The sequence below is a fragment of the Uloborus diversus genome, chromosome 8 (assembly GCF_026930045.1).
Source record: "Uloborus diversus isolate 005 chromosome 8, Udiv.v.3.1, whole genome shotgun sequence".
NCBI classification, from domain to species: Eukaryota; Metazoa; Arthropoda; class Arachnida; order Araneae; family Uloboridae; genus Uloborus; species Uloborus diversus.
This window is the reverse complement of record NC_072738.1, coordinates 124,276,094-124,298,485: the sequence shown is the minus strand read 5'-3', so window position 1 is coordinate 124,298,485 and position 22,392 is coordinate 124,276,094. Positions and strand designations below refer to the sequence as shown.

The window sequence follows — 22,392 nt, the reverse complement described above, 5'->3', positions numbered from 1 at the left end:
AGCTTTCCATTGCTTTGAACTTTTAAGCCTCTCCATACACAAGAAAGCTTCAGCTTCAATCCGTATATAGAGCGGGCATAAACCTAAAAGTAGTTCCAGCGCAGCAGTAGGCATTGTCCTAATGCAACCAGTCATGGCTATGCAGACCATCCTCTGCAGCTTGTTGAGCTCATTTCTAGCAATGTCAAGTCTGGTTCTTGACCACCAGACAATGGGGCCATACGTAATGATAGGACAGATGACCATCTTATAGATCCAATGGATAACCCTGGGACTAAGCCTCGAGGTTCTGCCAATAGCTCTCTTGCAGGACCAAAGGACTTTACTAGCCTTTGCCAGACAATAGGTGAAGTGTTTCTTCCAGTTCATCTTGGAGTCAAAATAGATCCCAAGATACTTGACCTCGTCAGAGCAACTGAGAGTTTATCCGATGAAATTACTCATCTGAATTGCTCTTTTACATGTAAAAGCAACTGTAGTGGTTTTAAGTGGATTTATAGCAGGACCCTCAGAATGGTACCATCTTTCCACGCAGTTTAAACTTTGTGATAAGATTGTGGAGACAGTATCCTAGAATTTGCCTCTGTCCACAATGACGACATCATCAGCATAGCCATTGCAAAAAAGACCAGAAGAAGTAATGCTTTCAAGCAGTGAATCGACAACTAGACACCAAAGGATAGGTGAGAAAACACCACCCTGTGGACATCCAGCATCTGCATGAATAGTTAAATCGACACTGCCAAGAGAATCATTGACAAATGTATACTGTAATAGATTTTTGATCCAATTAACAATAGTTACATTAATTCCCCTTCTAGCTAGGACCCCCAAGATAGTAGTAACAGGGACTCTATCAAAGGCACCTTCAATGACCAGGAAGACAGCCAGAGCTAACTCCTTGTCCTTAAAAGACTGCTCTAAAATAAAGGAGAGACTATATAAGGCAGTTTCTGTAGACCTGCCAGGCTGATATACATGTTGAGAAGGGCAGAGAGGAGAGACTTTCAACACTGTCTCCTTAATATGACTAACTTTTCCAAAGCCTTTAATAGAAATGAAGTGAGACTGATAGGTTTAAAAGACTTAGCCTCATTGTAGTTATCTTTTCCAACTTTTTCTATGAAGATAACCTTGGTTTGCCTCCAATTAGTTGGAACATGCTTGAAAGCATGTTCTAAAAATCCTACAGAATACCGGGGCAAGAACCTCAATACCCTTTTGAAGAAGGGCAGGAACAATGCCATCCATACCAGGAGTTTTGAAAAGTTTAAATGAGTTAACTGCTCAAAAAACCCTTTCATAAGTGACAATACTTCTATCACAGTCCCATTTGCATTTTGTACACCTGTTAACAGGTATTGTGACAGAAGGGAATGGGCCATCAATAACATTTGAACCAGGGAAATGGACCTTTAGCATCTCTGCTAGGGAGCCTCAAGATTCTGTGAAGCTACCGTCAGTAGTACGCTTTAAGTTGCAGTTCCTGTCTCTGGTTATGAATTTTGTTATTCTAGCCTTAGCAGGGACATCTTTAACATTATCACAAAAATTCCTCCAGGAAGCATATTTGGCATCCCTGATGACTTTATTTTAATCAGTGAGGGAGCTTTTATAAGTACCCCAATCACCATTCTTCTTAGCTCTGTTGAAGAGCTTTCTGCATTTGCTGCATAGGTCACTGATTTCTCTAGACCACCAAGAAACTAACCTTGGTGAGTCAGTAACATTAGCCTTGCAGTTTTAGTAGTAGGATCGGAGAATGGCACTTTGCAACTGGTCAACAGACCAGTTGCAACGTGCGATTCTCCGAATTTATGCAGCTTTGGGAGAAAAGTGGTAAAGACTGAATCTCTCTGTAAACCAGGGAGAAATATGTAATTAAATTAAACATTAGTCTAATTACTAATCTAGTAATTAATTAAACTTACCTGACAAACTGTGAATAGACAACTTGAGATCCTCCTTAAAGGCCTCCCAGTTGGGGTTCCTGGGAATTCCTAAAAGGGAAAGTATCTCTTTAAAAGGGGGGCGGGGGGCCTGTAACAGAGAAAGAGATTAGTCGGTGATCAGATAAAATTGTTTCACCAGATACCTATCAATCCGTAACCTGATCAGCGCAAGAATTATTTAAGATTGAAGGTCAATAACTTCCATTAATTCCACTCCACTCAACAATAAGATCATTGTTGAGTGGGATTTTGGAAAATGTGAGAGCAATACAATACCCCATCCTAGCCTGAACCCTGGCATGTATTGTATTAAGAGGCGTAAAAAAGAGCTTGCATGGAAATAAATATAAAATTTATGCAGCTTTGGGAGAAAAGTGGTAAAGACTGAATCTCTCTGTAAACCAGGGCGAAATATGTAATTAAATTAAACATTAGTCTAATTCTTGATCTTGCAGAAACTCAGCTCAGAAGATTTTGAGTTCTTATTACTTCTTTGAAGAATATTAATTTGATCAAAAATCCGGGTAGTAAGGGTAACTAGCTAAGCAAACAATTAAATAATCAGACTTGCCATTCATCAATACCAAAAGCCATATTTTGCTGTAAAATTAAGTAGAATTGTTAAAAGACATTAAAAAATATCAAAATAATTTTTCACATAATTTATGAAAAAAGAATTGGTTCAACTGTCTTCTAGTTCAAACATGTTTGCTGTTTGAATAAATATTTGATCATTCAAAAACTTTATCGTTTAACTACAGTGGCGTTTGTTAGGTTATCGTAATTTATTGTACAATCTATGCAGGAGCCTTTATATCTAAATAAACGCAAATGTTTGGTGAACTTATAGTTAGGTTCTTGCTATCATAATTTGAAATGATCAGTGTGAATATAATTTTTTTTTAAAGCTACAAAATTGATCCGAATAACTGAAGACCAGATAAACAAGGTTCGACTGTATTTTTCTTTTCTTTAGTGACAGCTGTGAGGTTTGCGAACAATGATAAAAGCTTATTGGCTTGTTGCTCACTGGATGGCAAACTTTCTATTTGTCAACTTACACCACCACCTGCAAGTGTACTGTACATTCTGAGTGGTCACAAAGCTGGAATTACTGGTATATTATAAATGTTTAATTACTCTACAATTCTTAGTAAAATTTATTTCAATTTTTGCTACTTTTCAGAACATTAAACAAAATATAGTTTTTACAAAAAATTAAACTTCTACACTGTACCCAAAATGAAGGTCATAATGGGGTTGTTTCCTTCAGTCAAAAGTTCTACTTTTAGTCACTGAAATTGATAGAATAAGCAAAAATTATAACATGGACCGAGAAAATACTTTCATTTTCTCAACAGTTATTTTTTGATCATTTTTTTTAAATGTCCAATTTTTCGAACAAGGCGTGGTCTTGATGATGTCACAAATGATGCACTTTGCCACATCTTTCTAACGCGTTTCCACGCTATGATAATCAAGAAGCAAATTAAATATTGCGCTCTACGCTTGCTATCAACCGTATTTTTGCCAATGCACGTGAGTAAAGATGCAAATGAAATATTTTGCTCTGTGAATGGTAACACTGAATGGCAGTTCATCATTTGTGATGTCGTCGGCAGAAGCATAAAACGTGCCGATTTAAGTAGTTTTAAAAATATTAAACTTAAACAAATTATTTAAAAAAATGGTCAGATCCTATATTTTTAAGCATGCTCTTTCAGAAAAAAAGACTTTTATAATTTTGGAAACAACTCCATTGTTTGTTTGGTAATTAAAATTTGGACACCAGTGAATATGCTCATTTCTTTATTTTAAAATTTTCTTCTTATCTACCTTTTGTTTTTATTATGCTGATGAACTTTACTGTTATGAATGATTATGTTATTCGTACTAATTACTTGTTTGCATTTCCAGAATTTTCTTAAAAATGCATTTTGAAGTTTCAAAAATAAATATTTAACATTTGTGAACTTTCAGTGTTAAATTCTGCATATCTAACTCAAAACTTTTTTACGTGTAGCCTTTGAATGGTCCATTTCAAATGATTTAATACTTTCCTGTTCTCTGGATGCCACTGTGAGACTTTGGGATACTGCTCTTGGTATTTGCATTCGTATTGTCGAAGATCCATTTTCTGCCTCTGTACAGTGTTGTGCTTTTCAACCATTCAATAATAATATGGTTGTGATATCCTTCAGTGTGATATAAAGAGTCATGTCAAATACCTCTTGATTTTCATTATTGAGCAATTCTCCACCTAATTGACTGCTACAGTGGATGCCATTGAATTGAGTCGGTGGTTAATTGAATCAAAGGCTTTAATGAATCAAATCGTCAAAAACAGAACAAAATCCATTTTAAATGAATTAACCGCTTTATAGAATCAGCGGTTTTATGGAGTCAAATCTGTTTAGAACAAACATGATTCATAAAAGCGGCGGCCACTGTATTTCCAAAGCAAAACGTTAAGCATTTTGTCACATCTTTTCCATGGTTTGTTGTCCTTTTAAAGCTGAATTTGATGGAAAAATTGAATTTTCAAACTTATTTTAAATTGAGTTTTAAAAAATAGTTTAATATGGGGTAACTGACTGACGTTAAAGCTCAATACTACTGTGGATAGTTTAAGGACAGCTCTACAAATTTTCCCATTTTTGCATTTTTGTCATTTATTGTACTTTAGCTTTATCAAACAAGCTTGGTTAATTGGTTCCTGATGAAAATAAAGCACTATAAATAGGTCAATTTCCAATGTTTCCCTATTGTTAGTATGAAATCCGAAACGTGATGCTTCAAATGTCTCAAAATCTCATTTCTGAAGATATTGCTTTTTTCCTTCCGATGGCAGAATATATGTCAGTCAGTTACCATGTTTGAAAGGTTTTTTTAAAAATCATCCAAAAAATATTTAAGGAATTCTGTCACAAGATTAAATTATGCTTAAAAGGAACAATAAACCAGAGAAAAATATTTTTTAAATAATATTTATTTTACATGGAATGTGGAAAATGTTTATCGTTTTGCTTTGGAAATGTCAGTCAGTCAGCCATGGAATTGCCTTATTACATTTTAACCCTTTAACTGTAACATATATTTCAGAAAAAAAGACCAAAAATATGGACTTTTTTTGACTGTTTAATTTTTTTCTTTGTAATATTTTTTAGTTAGAAAATAGTTTTTTATTACAAAAATAAACTTTTAAATGGAGTAACTACTGTATTTCATTCTTGCATACACATTTAAAAAAAAAGCCTTCTTTAGTGCTGTGCTGCATTTTTACAAACCCTAAACTGTCAACTGTGTGTTACCTATTTTTCGTTGCCAACACTAAATTACTTGATTTGCTATTTAATTCAAATTTTGTGACACCCTTTATTAATAGAAGCTTATTTACATTAGAGTTATATTTGACATTATTTTGAATGCATTTGTTTTCAGTGTTTTGAAACAAATTCTAATGTAGGTTCATTCTACGAAAATGTCATCCTGTAGGCCAAAATTTTAAACTCAATCAATATTAATGTTTTATACATCATTTTTGGAGATAACATTCTAAATTTTCGAATCTAGTAAAACATTTTTCAAGATGGATGCCCTGCGTAGAATAATTACTGCTTGAATATCTTCAAGAACATGATGTAAATTTTAACTAAAACGCATTCAAGAAACGCAACCTGTAATTTTTTAAGCATACATTTTACGTAAATTTTTTTTTTCAGTTATTGCTTATATTTTGAGATTTGAGTTTTTTTCATTTCTTTAATTGAATTTTTATTTTTTTTTCTCGTTCAGCTTAATTTGAATTCTGTGTTAAACGACCTATTACGTTTGTCACGAAACGTCGTATTTTCTCTTCCACACTTTTTATAGGACTATAAAAAGAAAATTTTTGCTTTATCCTCTTCCCAAGAGCTACCTAGAAGGCATTTAAAGTGTTAAATTTTTATTAAATTATTTAAGCTATTAGTTATCAGCGTGACAAACATAACAAATTGATTGTGACGAATGTAATCGCTTGAAACAAACACTGCATCTTTCAAACGTTTAGCTCAATACCAAATAAATAAAATATATATTTTGAAATAAATTAATTTTTTTAACATCACTGCATAATATTTTATTGGCAACAATAAACTCGATTTTTTAACACATATTTGTGGAATTTTCTTTGGTTGTATTTTATGGAAAAAACAGAAGCTCAAAAAAAAAGAGTTAAAGCTGTGCAAGAATGACAGGTTAAAAAAAAAGAAAATGACAGAAAAAAAGCAGCAACTTTTTTTCATATTATCTTGCGAAATAATAATATTGGAATTACTGCGGTAGAAATGAAAATCAAAAAGTTCCTGGAATAAACCTTATTGAAGAAACAATCCTTGATATTGATTTTGGTTTTGTAAAAAAAATTACATTTCTTGATAGTTTTCTGGAAGAAGAAGTTCCGCTTTTCAGTGATTTAAAAATAAAAGTGGGTTGTAAAGACCCACAATAGAAGTAAAACTTTTATATTTTCTTCTTTTTTACATTCTAAACTGCCATTTCATTTGTACATTTTCTCTCACGCTACGCTCTTGTTCTTTCTGCGCCTGACTTAGGCATATTCACAACGTGATTGTGTATTTTAATGAAGAAAATAGATTATAAGCTGTGAGAAAACTAAAAATTACTCAAAATCTGCTTTTTAATTGTTGCCAAAAGCAATAAAAAATAATAGTAATAATGAAGTTAATTTTGGTAATAAAAGTGAACAAACTAAATTCAAGGCTAAACCTTAGTAATGTGGATTACGTGCTTAAACTGTTAACTTCACTTAAATCAAAGAAATTCTCGAAAATCTGCATTATTTGAAACGTTTAAAGTTACAAAAATCCACAAATATATTATGCTTACTTGAGCCTTGAAGTTAAATTGTTAATTTTATTGACAAAAATAAATTAAAATTTTTCATTATTTCTGGCAACAATTAAAAAACAACTACGTAACTTCCATTACCCAAAAAGTTTGGGGATCCAAAATTCAAACCTCTTGCATAAGAATTTCTATTTAAAACAGAGGAGAAAAAAATAAATTTTGCACCAAGCTAATAAAAAAGCATTTATTTAATCCATGTTGAAAATTTGTTGAAAAAAGTGTTTATTTTTAAGACAAAGATGTACTATCATTGCTTACTTATTAATTAATATTCAGTCACGTAACGGTCTAAAATATTAAATGAGTCTTCACCGTGACATACGTAACTTCAGAGTTGCTTTCCTCACTGTTACATTCGTCACACGTCATATTTTGAAGAAATATTCATTTCTGCTACATTATAAGAAAAATGAGTATTATTCTGCATGAAAAATAAAGTTAAGGAATGAAAATATAGCATTGCACTGTTTTCTACCTAAACTTTAGGGAAATTGAGAGCTGGATATCATGTTGCATTTTCAAGGTTGCAAAAACGTCAAGTTCATCACACTACAGTAATTTAATTTAAAAAACTAATTTATGTGATGTATACTGTGTTTTATTGCATGAATATTACATAAAAGTTATATTTTTGCATAAAATTGTGCAAAACCACAAGTAAATGATTATTTGACGTTTAAAACTCATGTTATGCAACAAAACAGAGTCTCTGAATGTTACATTCGTCTCTATGGAATGACCCTATATTCAGATTGAGCAAATCCCCTGGAGCAATTTTATTTATGAATGACGGGTTTAATTATCTTATTTTCTTTAATACAAATATAAATTGGGAATAACAAAGGAATGGTCCAGGTGCTGAATGTATCCACTGGAATTTATTTAAAGGTAATGTTTGTTTATTTATTTTAAAGATAAACAATTCGTGGTTATTGTTCTTATGTGAATAAAATTTACTAATTTAATAGGGCGGTAGTAGCAAAACCAGTGGCAGTATATTATCCATTGTATTTGATTCTTCTGGGAAGCTACTGTGGGTTGGAGATGATAAGGTATGTTTAATTGAATTTTGCTATATTTATCTTATTTATTTCTGGATTTGTTCAGCATGCTGTAAGTTCTTGTCACTCTGGAATCGATGACCAGTTTATTTTCCATCCTATTTGTATTTGCCCTATTCTCTTAATAATAAATTAGAGTATAATACTTATAAAAATGCATAGTTTTTCAGGTTACCATGCCCTCCCCCCCCCCACTTAAAAAAAAAAACGTTTTGAAATGTGTATAACTTTGATATTGCATGCTAGAAAGAAAATTAATTAGTTTATCATTAGATTTTTAGGTAAGATTAGAGAGTAGTAATTGCACAGGCATGCAACTAATTATGTATAGAAAAATGCGTACAAATGCAATGTGCAACCCTTTGGCAGTATTTGAATTTTGTGATTATATTTTCGCAGATCATTCGGCCATATTTTTCTTTGTTTGCATTGTAAAATTTTAGCATATTTTTCAGTGTCTCTTGCATTGTTTTTCTTTACTAATAAAAAAGCTGAAAGTCTCTCTGTCTGGATCTCTGTGACACGCATAGTGCCTAGACCGTTCGGCCGATTTTCATGAAATTTGGCACAGAATTAGTTTGTAGCATAAGAGTGAGCACCTCAAAGCGATTTTTTGAAAATTCGATTTTGTTCTTTTCCTATTCCAATTTTAAGAATATTTTACCGAGCAAATTATCATACTGTGGACGAGTAAATTACCAAATTGTCATAACGTGGGTCCGTAACATGGGCAAACAAATGAATATAGCAAATTGGTGAGAAATTCATCATCCGTTATTTGTAAATATACAGGTAAACCAAATGACCTTTTCATTTTTCTACTACGGGCAAAGCTGTGCGAGTACCACTAGTATTTTTATGAAGCATCAGTGTTAGCATTAAAAAATGTTGGATGAATTCAATTTTTATTTAAGGATCAGGTATATCTTACTTATTCCACAAAGCGTTAGCAAAGTCAGAACTCTTGATTTCAAATGTAGTTTTAGAATTTCTCAGTCTGTTTGTTTTTTTTTTTTTTTTTTACAAACCATCCGAGTTTTTTTCAGAAAGATTGTAAAACTCATTACAATGTATAGTAACTGAAATCAGAATTATGTGCAAAACATTCTCACACAGAAAATCAACTTAGTTCAGAAGGGAAGATCAGTAAACATTTACTATAGTTAGGGAAAGCCTAGCTTGACAGTGTACGTATTAGGCTCCTCAAAAAGCAGCCATTACACTGCTGCCAAGTTAGCTTTGCCCCTACTCTAGAATCATTCACCTTGCTCCTCGCTTACAACTCTGAAATTTGGAATGGAGAAAGTAAGGATTAATTCACGGAGCAACTCCAAAAACCCTGGTTTTCTGCAACATAATTTACCCAATTTAAAATTGGGATTCTTATGGTTTCCCATAAGAATTCTCTGAACACTTATACAGGCATATGCTGCCATGTGCAGGTAAACAGCAGTAACTGCAAATTTTTCGTTTTTCATTTTTTTTTGCATTTTTGTCATCTTTTGTACGTCAGCGTTATTAGCATACATACAAGCTTGCTAATTTGGTTTCCGCTGAAAAAAGTGAACTCCCTTTCCTATACTTTAAAGTTTATTAGGAGAATAATTATTATGTTACACGTCATGTAGTACTTACCTCTATTTATCTATCAATTATCATTGCATAAGATCATAGTGTGTATATTTTATTTTTAAATGTGTACAAAACAATTAATCATGCAGTACATGGTAAATAAGAGTTGATTATTTCTCAAAAAATGATTCAGGAAATTGATTGTTTTCCCCTATTTTTGTCACAAATGTAACAAACAAATAAGTGGATGACAGCATTGTTTGTGTACTATTCTCAAGAAAGACTAAATATATTTTTATGCTTCTTTTAAATATCTCGTAACTTTAATTGTGTTGATGCATTTATTGCGGTATAAGATAGAGAATTCAGTTTCTACCCAGTACTTCTTATTTACAACTAAAGGTTGTTTGAACATAATATGTTCTCGGATTTACTAAAAAGTTCTCAGGCTTTCTTTTTAGGCTGTTTAGTTTTTTTCTCTCTTACAATCTTTCATCATTATCTCCTTTTTCAAATATAAATGCTTAAAGCTTTTTGAGAAACATATACAATTATTTTCGCATTAACAAATATATGCTATTTTTTTTAGATTAAAAAATGAACTTTGCTGAATGTACAATTTTTAGACATTTTACCTTCCATCTCTTGTTCTAGATTTTAGAATTTTTTGAAGTAATTTTACAGTTGTCTTAAAAGAAAATTTTTTGTGATTGATAGTGAAAAACTTTTTTAATAATTAAGTAAAATTTTGAACATTTGAAGGATCCTCTAACTTAATTTTTTTTTTCCTAGTTTCAGTAAAAATTTATTATTTTTATGGTCAGGATCTGACAAATTCTGGGTGCCAGACTGCCCGGGCATCCATTTTACAACACATAATAACGCTGATTATTATTCTAAAGTTAGTCAGTATTTTAAAATGTTTGTTAGTGTTTAGTCACCGTTTAAAAAATTTTGGAGACTAAAGTCAGTATTTTTGACCTTCCAAACAGTTTTACCTCCTGATACTTTCTTTTTGTATATAAATGCAAGAGTAATCTTTGAAAATAGTTAAATAAATTGCTTACAAAAGTAAAGCTTGAAGCATCATCGAAAAATTGATTGTATTTTTTATGCACTATAGTCCCATTGCTCACTCCCATAATATTTTTAAATGTATTGTGTGTATGATAAATTTGCACGACACATTATATACTAATTTCTATATAAACTAGTATTTTTCAATTTATTTGCAGATTTTCTAGATTATATATATATCATCTGTTCATTAAATTAATACAACCATTAATTATGCTTTATATTCTTATAATAGTATTTAATCATCATTAAAAAAATTTCTTTTCCTATTTTTGTCTAAAGTAAAGTAAGATGAAGATAATATCAGAACAATAAGGTATACAGTAGGACTACATTTGTGGGAAATTTCGAGATAAGAAAAAAATTGTTATGTTTAAATTGTTATCTTTATTTGCTGCCTTTAACTTTTATCATATGTTCTTGCAGTATAAGTGAACTTAGTTTCTACACATAGAAAACTATTTGCAGATTAGTAATTAAAACCATTTTCTAAATATTTTCTAAATTTTACTAAAATATTTTTTAACTAAAAATTAACAAGGTTAAATGTATAATTTATATAGGTTTTTTTTTTTTTTTTCACTTTGTAATTTCTGATATAAGAATTTTCCTTGAAGTTGCATTTTCCAGTGAGTTTTCAAAGAAAGAAAGTTGTGAATAAAACACTGCTCTTAATAATTTAATATTTTGACCAGTTACAAGATCTTTTAATTTATTTTCCTAGTTTCAAAAAAGTTTTACTCATTATTCAGCAAATATATGAATTAAACTCACAACTTTCAGTCAAAATTTGTATCAAATAAACTTTACTTTATGTTGCTGCACATTACAAATATTACACATTGCATCTATTTCACTAAATATGATATCCTATTTTGTTACACCAAAGTTTCTTAAGTTTTGAAATTTTAGTCAGTATTTGGTCAGTAGTATTTAGTCAGTATTGGTCAGTAAAGTCAGTATTTTTGTCGCTCCAAACAGTTTTACCCGCTGCATTTTTTGCAACATCTTTATCCTAGTAAACATTCTTAAATCCGTCCTTTTATGATTTTTATACATGACAATTTCTTGAATAAGTGAACCATATGTACTATATAACATATTTTCAAATATGTTTATTTTTTATTTCTTTTTCTGTTTAGGGGTATATTGTTTCATATTTGTTTGATTTGCATACTGGCAGATTGACCAAAGGGAAAAAGTAAATATCTATTTTACATTATAGCTGCAAAACTTGAAGTAATTTTAACTATTCTGTTACATCAGTTAAATTTTTTTGTAAATGGTAAAGTATTAAGAAAATATTTTTTCTGTAACTAAAATAAAAGGTTTACTTTTCTAGGATCCTAGTTGCTGAAAATTGTGCAATCACATGTCTTTCAGCCCGGAATTGGGCAAGTAGAGAAGCCAGAGACCCTTCATTGTTAGCTAATTGTGCCAATGACTCAGTTTTGTTATTCAGGTATTCATTAGAGTTTTCTGGATATGTAATATGTCATGTTTTCAGTATTGTGTTCAGCAACAAATCATAATGAAACATAAAATGTGTTTCAACTGCATTACAGGCAGGCATGACAATATGATGAAAGACTCATGATTGGCACATGAGTCTTTTCATAAAGTTTACTCTGATTTGAGTGATCAAGTGAACACTTGACTAGCACTGAATTGACCCTTAGTTTGCACTTGGACAACCACTCTTTCTTTTATGCACTGATGAAGAGGCTTGTTTTTGATAGTGTCGAAACATCTCTCTGTTTTCTGAGTTTTACTCTTTTTAACGGTTTTATTTGCGCTGGTAAACACGTTATCTTATTTTACCAAGTTTTCAACTGCTTTTTACATACTCTGATTTGTAGGATCTTTACTTATTATTATTATTAAATTTTCCAAAAAAGATGCTTCAGGCGACATACATCTTTTTACTTTCATTTAACTTTCACCCGTAGCTTTGCATGTGTTAGTGGTAAATGTAAGTTTTTGTTGTTCAACAGAGGAAGTATTGATGTAAAAACGGTTAACTCATTTAATTTTGGTTGTTGTACAAAGAAAAAAGCAGACTACATAGTTTAAATCAGGAATAAGTGTAGGAGTAGAAAATACATAGTGGAGTTTACAGGGGTGCCCACTAGGGTGTCCCAAGATATAATGGCGAAAAAAAAATTTGTGAAATCGAATACGCATACCCTCCAAATTTTTTCCATTTCACCTCAGAAACATGAGAAAAAAGTTCCATTGCAATTTAATAACGGGAACCCGTGCCGACTTGAGGTCAAAGTTGGACCTAAAATCCTGTAAGGCGACTACAGTGGAAAAATTGCTAACTGCATAATTCATTACTACACGCGACATCAATTTATTTAAAGCAGATATTTACAACTATATTAGACTAAAAGAAACATTACTGTACATATTTTTAATTCAATGTTTGCTTTTTGCAGTCAGAATAGAACGTCCTCTGCTCTTGAACACAACGTAACAGATTGTTTTTGTTCCTGATCAGCTGTTAGCAAACCATGAAAGTTCTGCATCATTTTTACCGCTCTTTCAGCTGCATCGTTTACTGCACTAAGCTTTGAGACAGTCTTTTTCACATAAAGGAATGAAATATTATTGACTATACCATAAAAGCTGGATGAATTTTTGTAGAGCAGCTTTTGAGATAATTGGGTCCACATTTTCGTACACTTTTATCAAAAGCACAAATCTTTTTTGGGTGCTTTGACTGTCAAAATGCATTGAAGCCATGGTTTCACGTATATTGTCACTACAAAAAAGCAGACATCAAACAATGCTTCATTTTCCTTCGTATCTAATTTTAGTTGTGAACTAAATATAATAGTTTTAGGGAGTAAATCGCTCGAGCCATCCATCGAGCTTTGTGCATGACTCCCGGTGGTCTTATTTTAAATTCATTTTCTGTATCTCCACCTAAAAATATGATAGGCAGTTCTGTCAACTCTTGATAGTCATCCCTGAGCGTAATATTAGTAAGTTCAGCACGGTAAAAGTCAAGTAAATTTTCCAAGTTAGGGTACAGTTCGGAACAACTCCGCAGCTCCTCCATAGCACTGTATTTAAGTGAGATAGATCAGTTCATATTTGTGATGGCGGCAAGCAAAGGAAAGCATTTCTCTATCAAATTTTTGCTCAAGAATAGCGCAAGAACCACTTAAAAAACCTGTTCTGGAAGCTGTAATATCACAACTTAACTTTGTCTTCGAGATTCCAATCTAAAACTGCCTTTCAAACAGCCTTTGTTCTTTTCCTGTGGAATTATCCAGTTTAGACTCAGCAATGAGTTGTTCCGTCACATCCATATAAAATAACTATAGATAAGCGATCTTCTTTTGATTTTTGAGCACTCAAAGCAGGCAACAGTCCCATCTTCCTCTATTTTGATTAACCGAAGTGCATCAGCATGTGCAATATTGAATAAATTGTTTAAATTACTTGAAAATTCTTGTTGGCGCTGCCTGAATACTTCTTGCAGTTCCTCTGCATTTTTTTGTAAGTCTCTCTAGGTTTGATACAGGTTTTTAAGTTTATTCACACAATTTAGCAACGATTTTGTGGGAACGCGAGCCTTTTCCCAAAAGATGATACATTCCCGAATAGCGATATTTGCACTTTCACTGATGGTTAAATTTACTTCTCGAATGTTATAAAACAAAACCGACAGAACTTGTCCGTTAGAGGGAAGTTTCAAGCCCGTAGTTTGTTGTTTTACGACTCCTATTAAAAATATCCCTTTTTTCAAACTTTGCAATTCCACTGCCATGTTTCATTCCCTATGGAAGGACTATACTGCGCTCGCTGACCGGAATGTATTCGTACTGACATGTTTGACGGTTTGCAAATTACTACGGATAAGACCCCTTCCCCCAACATATGTTTTTCTGTTTTCATTTGTTTTCTGTGCACTATTTACAGCTGTTTTGAGCTTTGCAAAGTATCGCGTCGCCAGCATTCGCTTGCTTATATGAATACACGTGCTATTTACACGTTTAGGCCTTTAGGCGCAAGTCGGCACGGGTTACCGTGCTTCAAATTGCATGAAACTTTTTTTCCAACGGTTTTGATATAAAAGGAAAAAAATAAGAGGGTATGCGTTTTAAAAAAACGACTTTCATTTTTTTGGGACACCCTAGTGCCCACTTAAGGGTATTATGGTGCAGATTACGCCATTGAAATTTTCAGGGAGTGTGGTTGTTTCTAGGGGTATTTTTCCTCATTTGGAGGGGGGGGGGCTTTTGCTCTTGGAGAGGGGTGGTCTCTGCAGTATTTAGAGAGGGGGTGACCCCTTGCTCTTAGGAAGTGTGGGCACCCATACAGTTTGCATCAGTAGAGTCGTAGGTTCTGCTTTGCTGCCAGTTGATTTTTTTACAGCTTTGTGTAGTTCTTTTAGATTGAAGATTCTTTGACCTGTTGTTTTTTATTTTTTACTTATTAAAATCATTCTTAAGAACATTTGGGTACTAAATATATTTAATCCGTAAAATAAGATTTTTTTACGGTTAAAAGAACTGGCAACATAGATGGCAGTACTTTTTATTGTAAAATTTCAGAAATTTTTTTAACAGTGTAGATCCTCTTTCAGCATCATCAAAAATCCTAATTGATGATAAAGTGTTATCAACAAGCCATTTTTAACAATACATGCAATAGTGCAACAATGTTGCAAAATTTGTTGCAATTGAGGTCTGCAGGTATGTAGATCCGGGCCTGGTTTTAGACCTGCCTAGCGTTTAATTGGAGTACAGGCATATAAATGTTTCATCATCAATAAATAACAAAAACAGCTAATGTTTAGTGCATTTATAATGAATTAAAAAACTATTCACATGAGCATAAAAGTAAAGCAAAAGTAAAACAAAACTTCAAATTTGATCCAGACTCCAATCTTGATATTATTTGATCCAGACTTTGTTGATTGGTATTGGTAATCCCGATAAAAGAGGTTTTACTGTAAACAGTAAAAGTGTTGAAGTTTCGTGCTTATTAGCACTAATTTTTAGCTGTAATTTACTGAATTTGCCATGCCTTGTCTTCAATCTTCGAGTTGAACTGAACCATTGCTTCGGTCACTCGTCTGGTCTGTGTCAATTCTATATTAGTTACCAGTTTGTTTGGCACTCTTGGCTTTCTTAAGAGGTTTTCCATCTCCAGCTCAGTCACTTTCCTATGCCAGGCTGATGAATGCTAATAAGCACGAAACTGCAGTCCTCGGCTGGAAATGACTGAACTGGCGGTGTATGTCATGTTGAAGATAGTTCATATTTTTATCCGCTGAAAATACTTTTTGATTATATTAGAAATAATTTTAAACTGTGCCTCTACTTTTGAATACTCAGTGAAAATATTATGTTGAAATGTTGAAAATATGTTTTCATTGCATATCTCTTCTTATGGTTTAAGCTTAACATTTGTAAAGTAATATGTCAATAAGGATTTGAAGTAAATTTTGTTACTCAATGAAAAATTAATTTCAGCATAGTAAGAAAAGACGGAAGCTTGGAATTAAAACGTAAATTTTCCATAAAACATCGATCTCAGTTGGCCATGATCAGGAGTTCATTCTGTCCAATTATGTCTTTTCGTCAAGGAGCTTGTATGGGTAAGTTTAATACTTATTAGAGGATTTTTAATGAAAATATTTTATATTATTTAAGTTTATAAATGCATTTTAAAAGTATGTTTTCCATACAAAATAAATCTGTACCTGATGACAAAGGGCATTTTTTCAAAATAGGGATCTAAGTACAGTAAAGTACCATTCATATGTCTTTTCAAAGGACTAAGATGAAACTGTATAAATGAAAGCGATGTATAATCGAAAATTTTTCAAATAACTTTTGTTATGAACCTTATCAGTACAAACCTAGGCAAATAGTTGATTTGTGCTGAAAAAAGCTTTTATGTAACTAATAAATTTCTGTTTAATAGTTTTCGTTTAAAACCAAAACTTACCTTCTAATTTAAAAAAAGCCTTGTATATCTATAATATTAATGTAATTATATCACATTTATTCGGTAGATGACGCAAAATTTTAACTATTTGGTACGGATTCAGAAAAGGGAATTGGAGCAAAGGTTAGCAGATGACATTGATGGGAACCCTAAAAGGTTTTTTGCTTACGCTAATTCTGGGAAAGCTTGAAACAGTCAAATTAAGCCATTGGTTGATGAGTATGAAAATTTAATCCAAATCGATAGGGACATTGCAAATGTTCTAAATAACTTTTTTTCCACTGTGTTTAACGATAACTGTATCTCAACAAGACACAAGCTATTATACAGCTTGAGGATTTTGTGTTTTCCAGGGAGGAGGTTTAATTTCATTTGTAAAAGATTAAAGCAACTAAAGCTCCGGGACCAGATGATATTTTTCCAAAAATTTTAGTTGAATGTGCAGAGGAATTAGTGGATGTTATTTTAAATATTTTCAATGCTTCTTATAACTTGGGGACAGTGCCAGAGGACTGCAAGCTGGCTCACATAACGCCCCTCTTCAAGAAGGGGTCTAAGGGTAATGCTGGGAATCATAGACCTGTAAGTCTGGCTTCAGCAGGGGCGGCATTTCACCATTTCATTTGGGGGGTCGAGTTTCTTAAATATGTATAACCCCAAAGCGAAACAATACACACATTAGGTAACGAGAAGTTGTCATAAAATTGGTTTAGCATGAATAAAATTTGTGTTTAGAAACAATTAAAACTTTGATTCATTGACTAGAAAGTTATCATACAAAACATCTCGCTACTAAAGTTTTTATACCTTTTGGAAAAGTTATAATGCATGATTTTTGACATTCGTAAGAGCAGGGAATTGTGTTATTAATCTATCAGTGCCCAATGTCGTGCTGTTTTGCCAGTTCAGCTAAATGAAAAAGTCCCCCCCTCCCCCCTTGTGCTTCGAAAATATTTCTCTAACCTCCTGAGACATAAAAAAAAAGTTTTTCTCTACTAGCTGAGCTGACTGTAATAGTTAAAAATAATTGAAGTAACACAAAGTTATGTATGAAAACACTTTTTATATCTTGCTCTTCAAAATCACCCAGGCTACTTCAAAAACTGTGAGGGGCTTAAACCCTTCATCATTGAATAATCTAGTCATGTCGGCGCTCTCAGCTTCAATGAGATATCATCTGCCTCCAGCTCTGTTATTCACTATTCCAAACTTATGAGTCCATAAAAAGGACGAAACTGCAGTCTCTGGATGTGAAAACCATTCTATATTGCTTGTAATTTTTCTTGCCTCATGCTAAAAATTTTACTCACAGTTGAAACATTTTATTTTTCGTTTTCAAAATTCAATCCAAATAACCATAATCCCAGCCAACCATACAGAAAAATAATTATCATCAAATCTTGTGTTAATTTCATTCGAAACTGAATCTATTACTTCATACAAATTATTCAAAAATCAATGTTTGACTTCACATCATCATGTGAATTTTTGTCACTTTTTTCTTTTTCTTTTTTTTTTTTTTTTTGCTTTTTTTTTTTTTTGGAGAAATTGGCTCGGAGGAAGGTTTCTTTTGAAAATTTTCACGATTGATTGAAATATACATCTATAAAAAATCTTTTTTCAGTTTCAATTGTAGATTGAACTGAGGTAGTATGGTGCACAGATCAATAATTGTAGATTGAACTGTGGTTTGAACAGTCGAGTAGCGGATTAAAGATATAGATTTTGATAGAGTAAAGCATTTTTCAAAAACCTTTTACCGATGCAAACAAATTGGATAAAAATTCAAACGAAGTCATACATGCTAAAGGGCATGAGCTTTTTCACCATTGAAAGAATCGTTTTGCAATAATTCTTCCAGTCATCAAATCACTGCTTTGAAGTTATGGAGAAATGTTTTTATCGTTTTATCTCTTGAAGATTATCTTGTGTCACTCCACGATTGCATAATTATAGAGCCCCATAAAAGGTATTTGGTTGATATGTCTTTTTTTATTCAATAATCACATGCATTTTTAAGAAATTTCTATGAAAGCATCATAATGTATTGAGCAGCTGAAACGTTTCTAGCAGAAGAAAGTGATGAACACTCATTAAATAAATATACGCTTAAAGAATGAGCGTAAAAGTGAATGTAAAATATCAAGGAATTTTCTTGTGAAAACCATGCTGCCACACCACTTTTCACGAGCCTCTCATATTGAACATACCACACAAGTGTGAAATTTTTAGCCTATATGAGGCAATGTCTTTTTCAATTAAAATTGACCATGGTTCTCTATCAGTTTTCTATGTTTTCAAAGAGCCGAAAATACTTCATGAATTTCTAAGTCATCATCAAATAACGAAAAATACCTTTTCTAGTCTGGAAATGTGTCGAGTTTCATCAAATAGTTGCTGAGAAACAGCGAGATTTCCTTTAATGAACATTGATTTCAGACTTACATAAATTGAATTCACCCATTTTCTATCATTCTGCTCAAAAAATTTGGGGGTGCGACCGCCCCCTCTTGCCCCCCCTATTTGCCGCCCCTGGGCTTCAGTGATTTGTAAGATTTTCGAAAGTTTGATCAAAATTAAAATCATGAATTTCTTAGAGACAAATAGTCTGTTGACTAGTTTGCAGTATGGGTAAATCGTGTGCTACTAATTTATTGCATTTCTATGACAGGGTCACCTTGGCTTTAGATAACAAAAAGTGTGTGGATGTTGTTTATCTTGATTTTCAAAAAGCTTTTGATAAGGTACCACATGTTGCTCTTCTCAGCTGATACAAAGAGTAGTTGTGAGGGAAATCCTTCTAAATGGAGTGATGTTTTAAGCGGGGTTGCTCAGGGATTAGTTTTAGGGCTCTTTTGTTTATTATCTTTATGAATGACATCAATGAAAATATTTCTGGAAGCATGAATTGTTTTGCTGATGATGTAAAAGTTATGGGGATTGTAGAAAATGAAGAACATATTATTAAGTGGGCGGATAAGTGGGGTATGGCAGTTAACGTAAGGAAATGTCAAGTGCTATTCTTAGGTCATGGAAATAAGCGTACGAGTTATCGTTTACAGAGTTCAGTCATTAGTCAGGCAGAAAACGTTATTTATCTGGGTATCTTAATAAATCGGGATTTCAAGTTTAGTCAACAGTGCAGCATTGCAAGTAACAAAGCCAACAGAATGCTTGGGTTTATCAGTAGATCTATTTCAAACAAATCAAAGAAGGTTCTTCTGACTTTATATAGGAGTTTAAGACCCCATTAGGAGTATGCTGTTCAGTTTTGGTCGCTTTGTCTGAAGAAAGATATTTCTGTATTGGAAAGGGGTCAAAGAAGGGTAAATGGACTAGTAAGGGGACTTTCAGATTTAGATTATGATACCAGACTGAATAGGCTTAATATTTATAGCCTGGAGCAAAGGAGAGTCAGAGAAAACATGATTCAGTTATTTAAATGTATCAAAATGAAAGATGTTAATGGATTAAATTTTTGTACTGAAAGCAGAACAAGGGATCATTGTTTTAAGCTATTTAAATCTCATGCTAACTTGGAAATCAGGAAAAATTACTACTTTAGTAGGGTTGTGGGCACTTAGAACAGCTTACCGCAAGAGGCGGTAATGAGCAAGGGGATGGATAGCTTTAAGAGGGCCATTGATCTTCATTGAGGACTAATAAATTGACTAGGACCAACCTAGCTGGGCCCAGAGCCTGTTGCTGGTTGTCACATTTGTATTTGTAAATTTTGAGACAGTCGAAAAAAAGCCAGCGGAAATATTGGGATAAAAATCGATTTTTTATAAATTAAAATGTGAGTTTTTAATATTTATATTCATATGTTACAAATTTTACAATTTATGCAGTTCATGTTGTGTGTGTGTGTTTTTTTTTAAATAGAAATATGCAAAAAACTTTTATCAATATAGAAATAGCCTTTCCATTTCCTTTGTTCAACACACTAAAAATTATCCAAATGAGTCAAATCATCAATTAATCATTAGCTTTTTATAAATTGTTTAGTTGTTTTATAAATTTTTAGGTCCCCCTGCCCCTTTTTTATATTTTGGAGATTGAAAATTTTAAACAGAAAGTTGCTTAGTTTTCTTTTTATTATTTTTTTTAATGAAGTGCATTACATGCATTTATACATAATTTGTATGTGTGTACCTATATGTACACCCATAATATGAACATATGTCAAAATTTCAACTTCAACTTTTATGCAAATTGATATTATTGACTGTTCTGTAGATACATTTACAATTGAGACTGTGAGAAGCACAGGAATGTAAGTGAACTTTTTAAAGTTTCAAGTAAAACACGTTTAAAGTTCCGATCCTAGGTGGGCTTTCATTGAATTTTTTTTCTAAATAATGCTGTACAACAGAAACCACCAGGGCTACAAGTACAATCTCTTGTCTCAAAACAGAGGTGCGGTTCTCCTTCCATTTGTGTTGATTATCTCCAAATTTTTAATTTTGGCACTTACATCACTTTGCTTCAATTTCAGTGAGAAAAGTAGAGCAAATAGTACTTTGATGTACAGGAAAATTAAATTATGTCAGATCTTGCATTATCAAAGTTAGTGTTTTTTTGTGGAATACTGAATGAAAAAAAAAAATATTTAAAGAAAAAAAAAAAAAAAAAAAACCAGTGAAATGTAAATATTATAAATTTCTGAATACAGTAGGATCTTGATTATCCAAGCTAATTGGGACCGCTAATGCCTCAGATGTTGAAAATCTCGGTTAATAGAAACTTTGTACAAAAACTTGTCAGGATTGCAAATTTTAAAAAGTATCAACAACAAACACAACAGAATAATACTCTTAAAAGATGAAAATGAACATTTATAAAAAGGAACGCTTTACAGTTAGAAAACTAAAAGTGGAAATAACTTGTAGCAAGTTTTAAAAAGTCAATTAAATATTTTTATAATATCAAGTTGCGAACAGAAAAAAAACAGAAATTTCCGAAAACTATTTTAATTTTTAAATTAAAAATTCATTATTTTATTTACATTATTGTTTTTTAAAACAAGGCATAAAACACCTGAACAATAGAGAAATGAAACGTCTTATCTTTCTCAGTGCTTACCTATCTACAAAAATTCAGGTTTTTAAGTGGAAAACCTATCAGAAAAAAAAAAGAAAAAAAAATAGTTTCCAAAATTTCCATTTTTTTTCCCAATTATTCCCATTTCTTAACTAGAATGTTTATTTTTTTTTTGGTGAGTAATGTAAACAAAACTTTATTCAACTGTTCTCATTTATTTAGTGACTGGAAGTGAAGATACTTGTGTTTACTTTTTCGACTTGGAACGCGAAAAGAAGCCTTGTGTTAATAAACTGCAAGGTCACTCTGCAACGGTTATTGATGTTTGCTTCAATTATGATGAAAGTTTGCTAGCTTCAAGTGATGCTCGTGGAATGGTTATAATTTGGAAACGAGAGCAAAGACAGTAGCTGATCTCTAACGTTCGATGAAATCTCAAATACATTCCATGTATAGTGTTTTTTTTTTTGTATTGTGATACTGGATTTTATAAATATTTCCTAAAAAATAAAAGTATTTTTATAAGTGAAACATTTTGATCTTTTTTAGATTTTGGAGAACTTTTTAGACACACAAATATAAAACAAACGAAACACATATCTATCAGCATTCCTCAATTTTGACCTGTGGACCAGTAACTACTAGACAAAAAAAATCATGGACCAGCCAGTTTTTTTTAACTTAAATTACTGATTTTATTTTTTAACCAGTGTTTTTTTAAAGAAAACTAAATAACACAAAAAAGTTTTAAAAATGTATTGTGCATTAACTATAATATTTATAATACCCAACAGAATGTGTAAAAT

At 32.1% G+C, this 22,392-nt stretch overlaps 1 protein-coding gene across 1 annotated transcript in view; it reads left to right on the top strand.

Annotated features, from left to right (window-relative positions):
* The window catches only part of LOC129227502 (WD repeat-containing protein 13-like), a 39,917-nt gene extending 17,816 nt beyond the window's left edge, over positions 1-22,101 (top strand). The window contains exons 6-13 of the mRNA XM_054862077.1: positions 2,929-3,069; positions 3,976-4,144; positions 7,694-7,751; positions 7,832-7,915; positions 11,716-11,774; positions 11,916-12,035; positions 16,066-16,190; positions 21,809-22,101. Of these exons, the coding sequence (XP_054718052.1) occupies positions 2,929-3,069; positions 3,976-4,144; positions 7,694-7,751; positions 7,832-7,915; positions 11,716-11,774; positions 11,916-12,035; positions 16,066-16,190; positions 21,809-21,996 (944 nt within the window). The 3' untranslated portion in view covers positions 21,997-22,101. The remainder of the gene's footprint in view (positions 1-2,928; positions 3,070-3,975; positions 4,145-7,693; positions 7,752-7,831; positions 7,916-11,715; positions 11,775-11,915; positions 12,036-16,065; positions 16,191-21,808) is intronic.
* Positions 22,102-22,392: the final 291 nt, after the last annotated feature.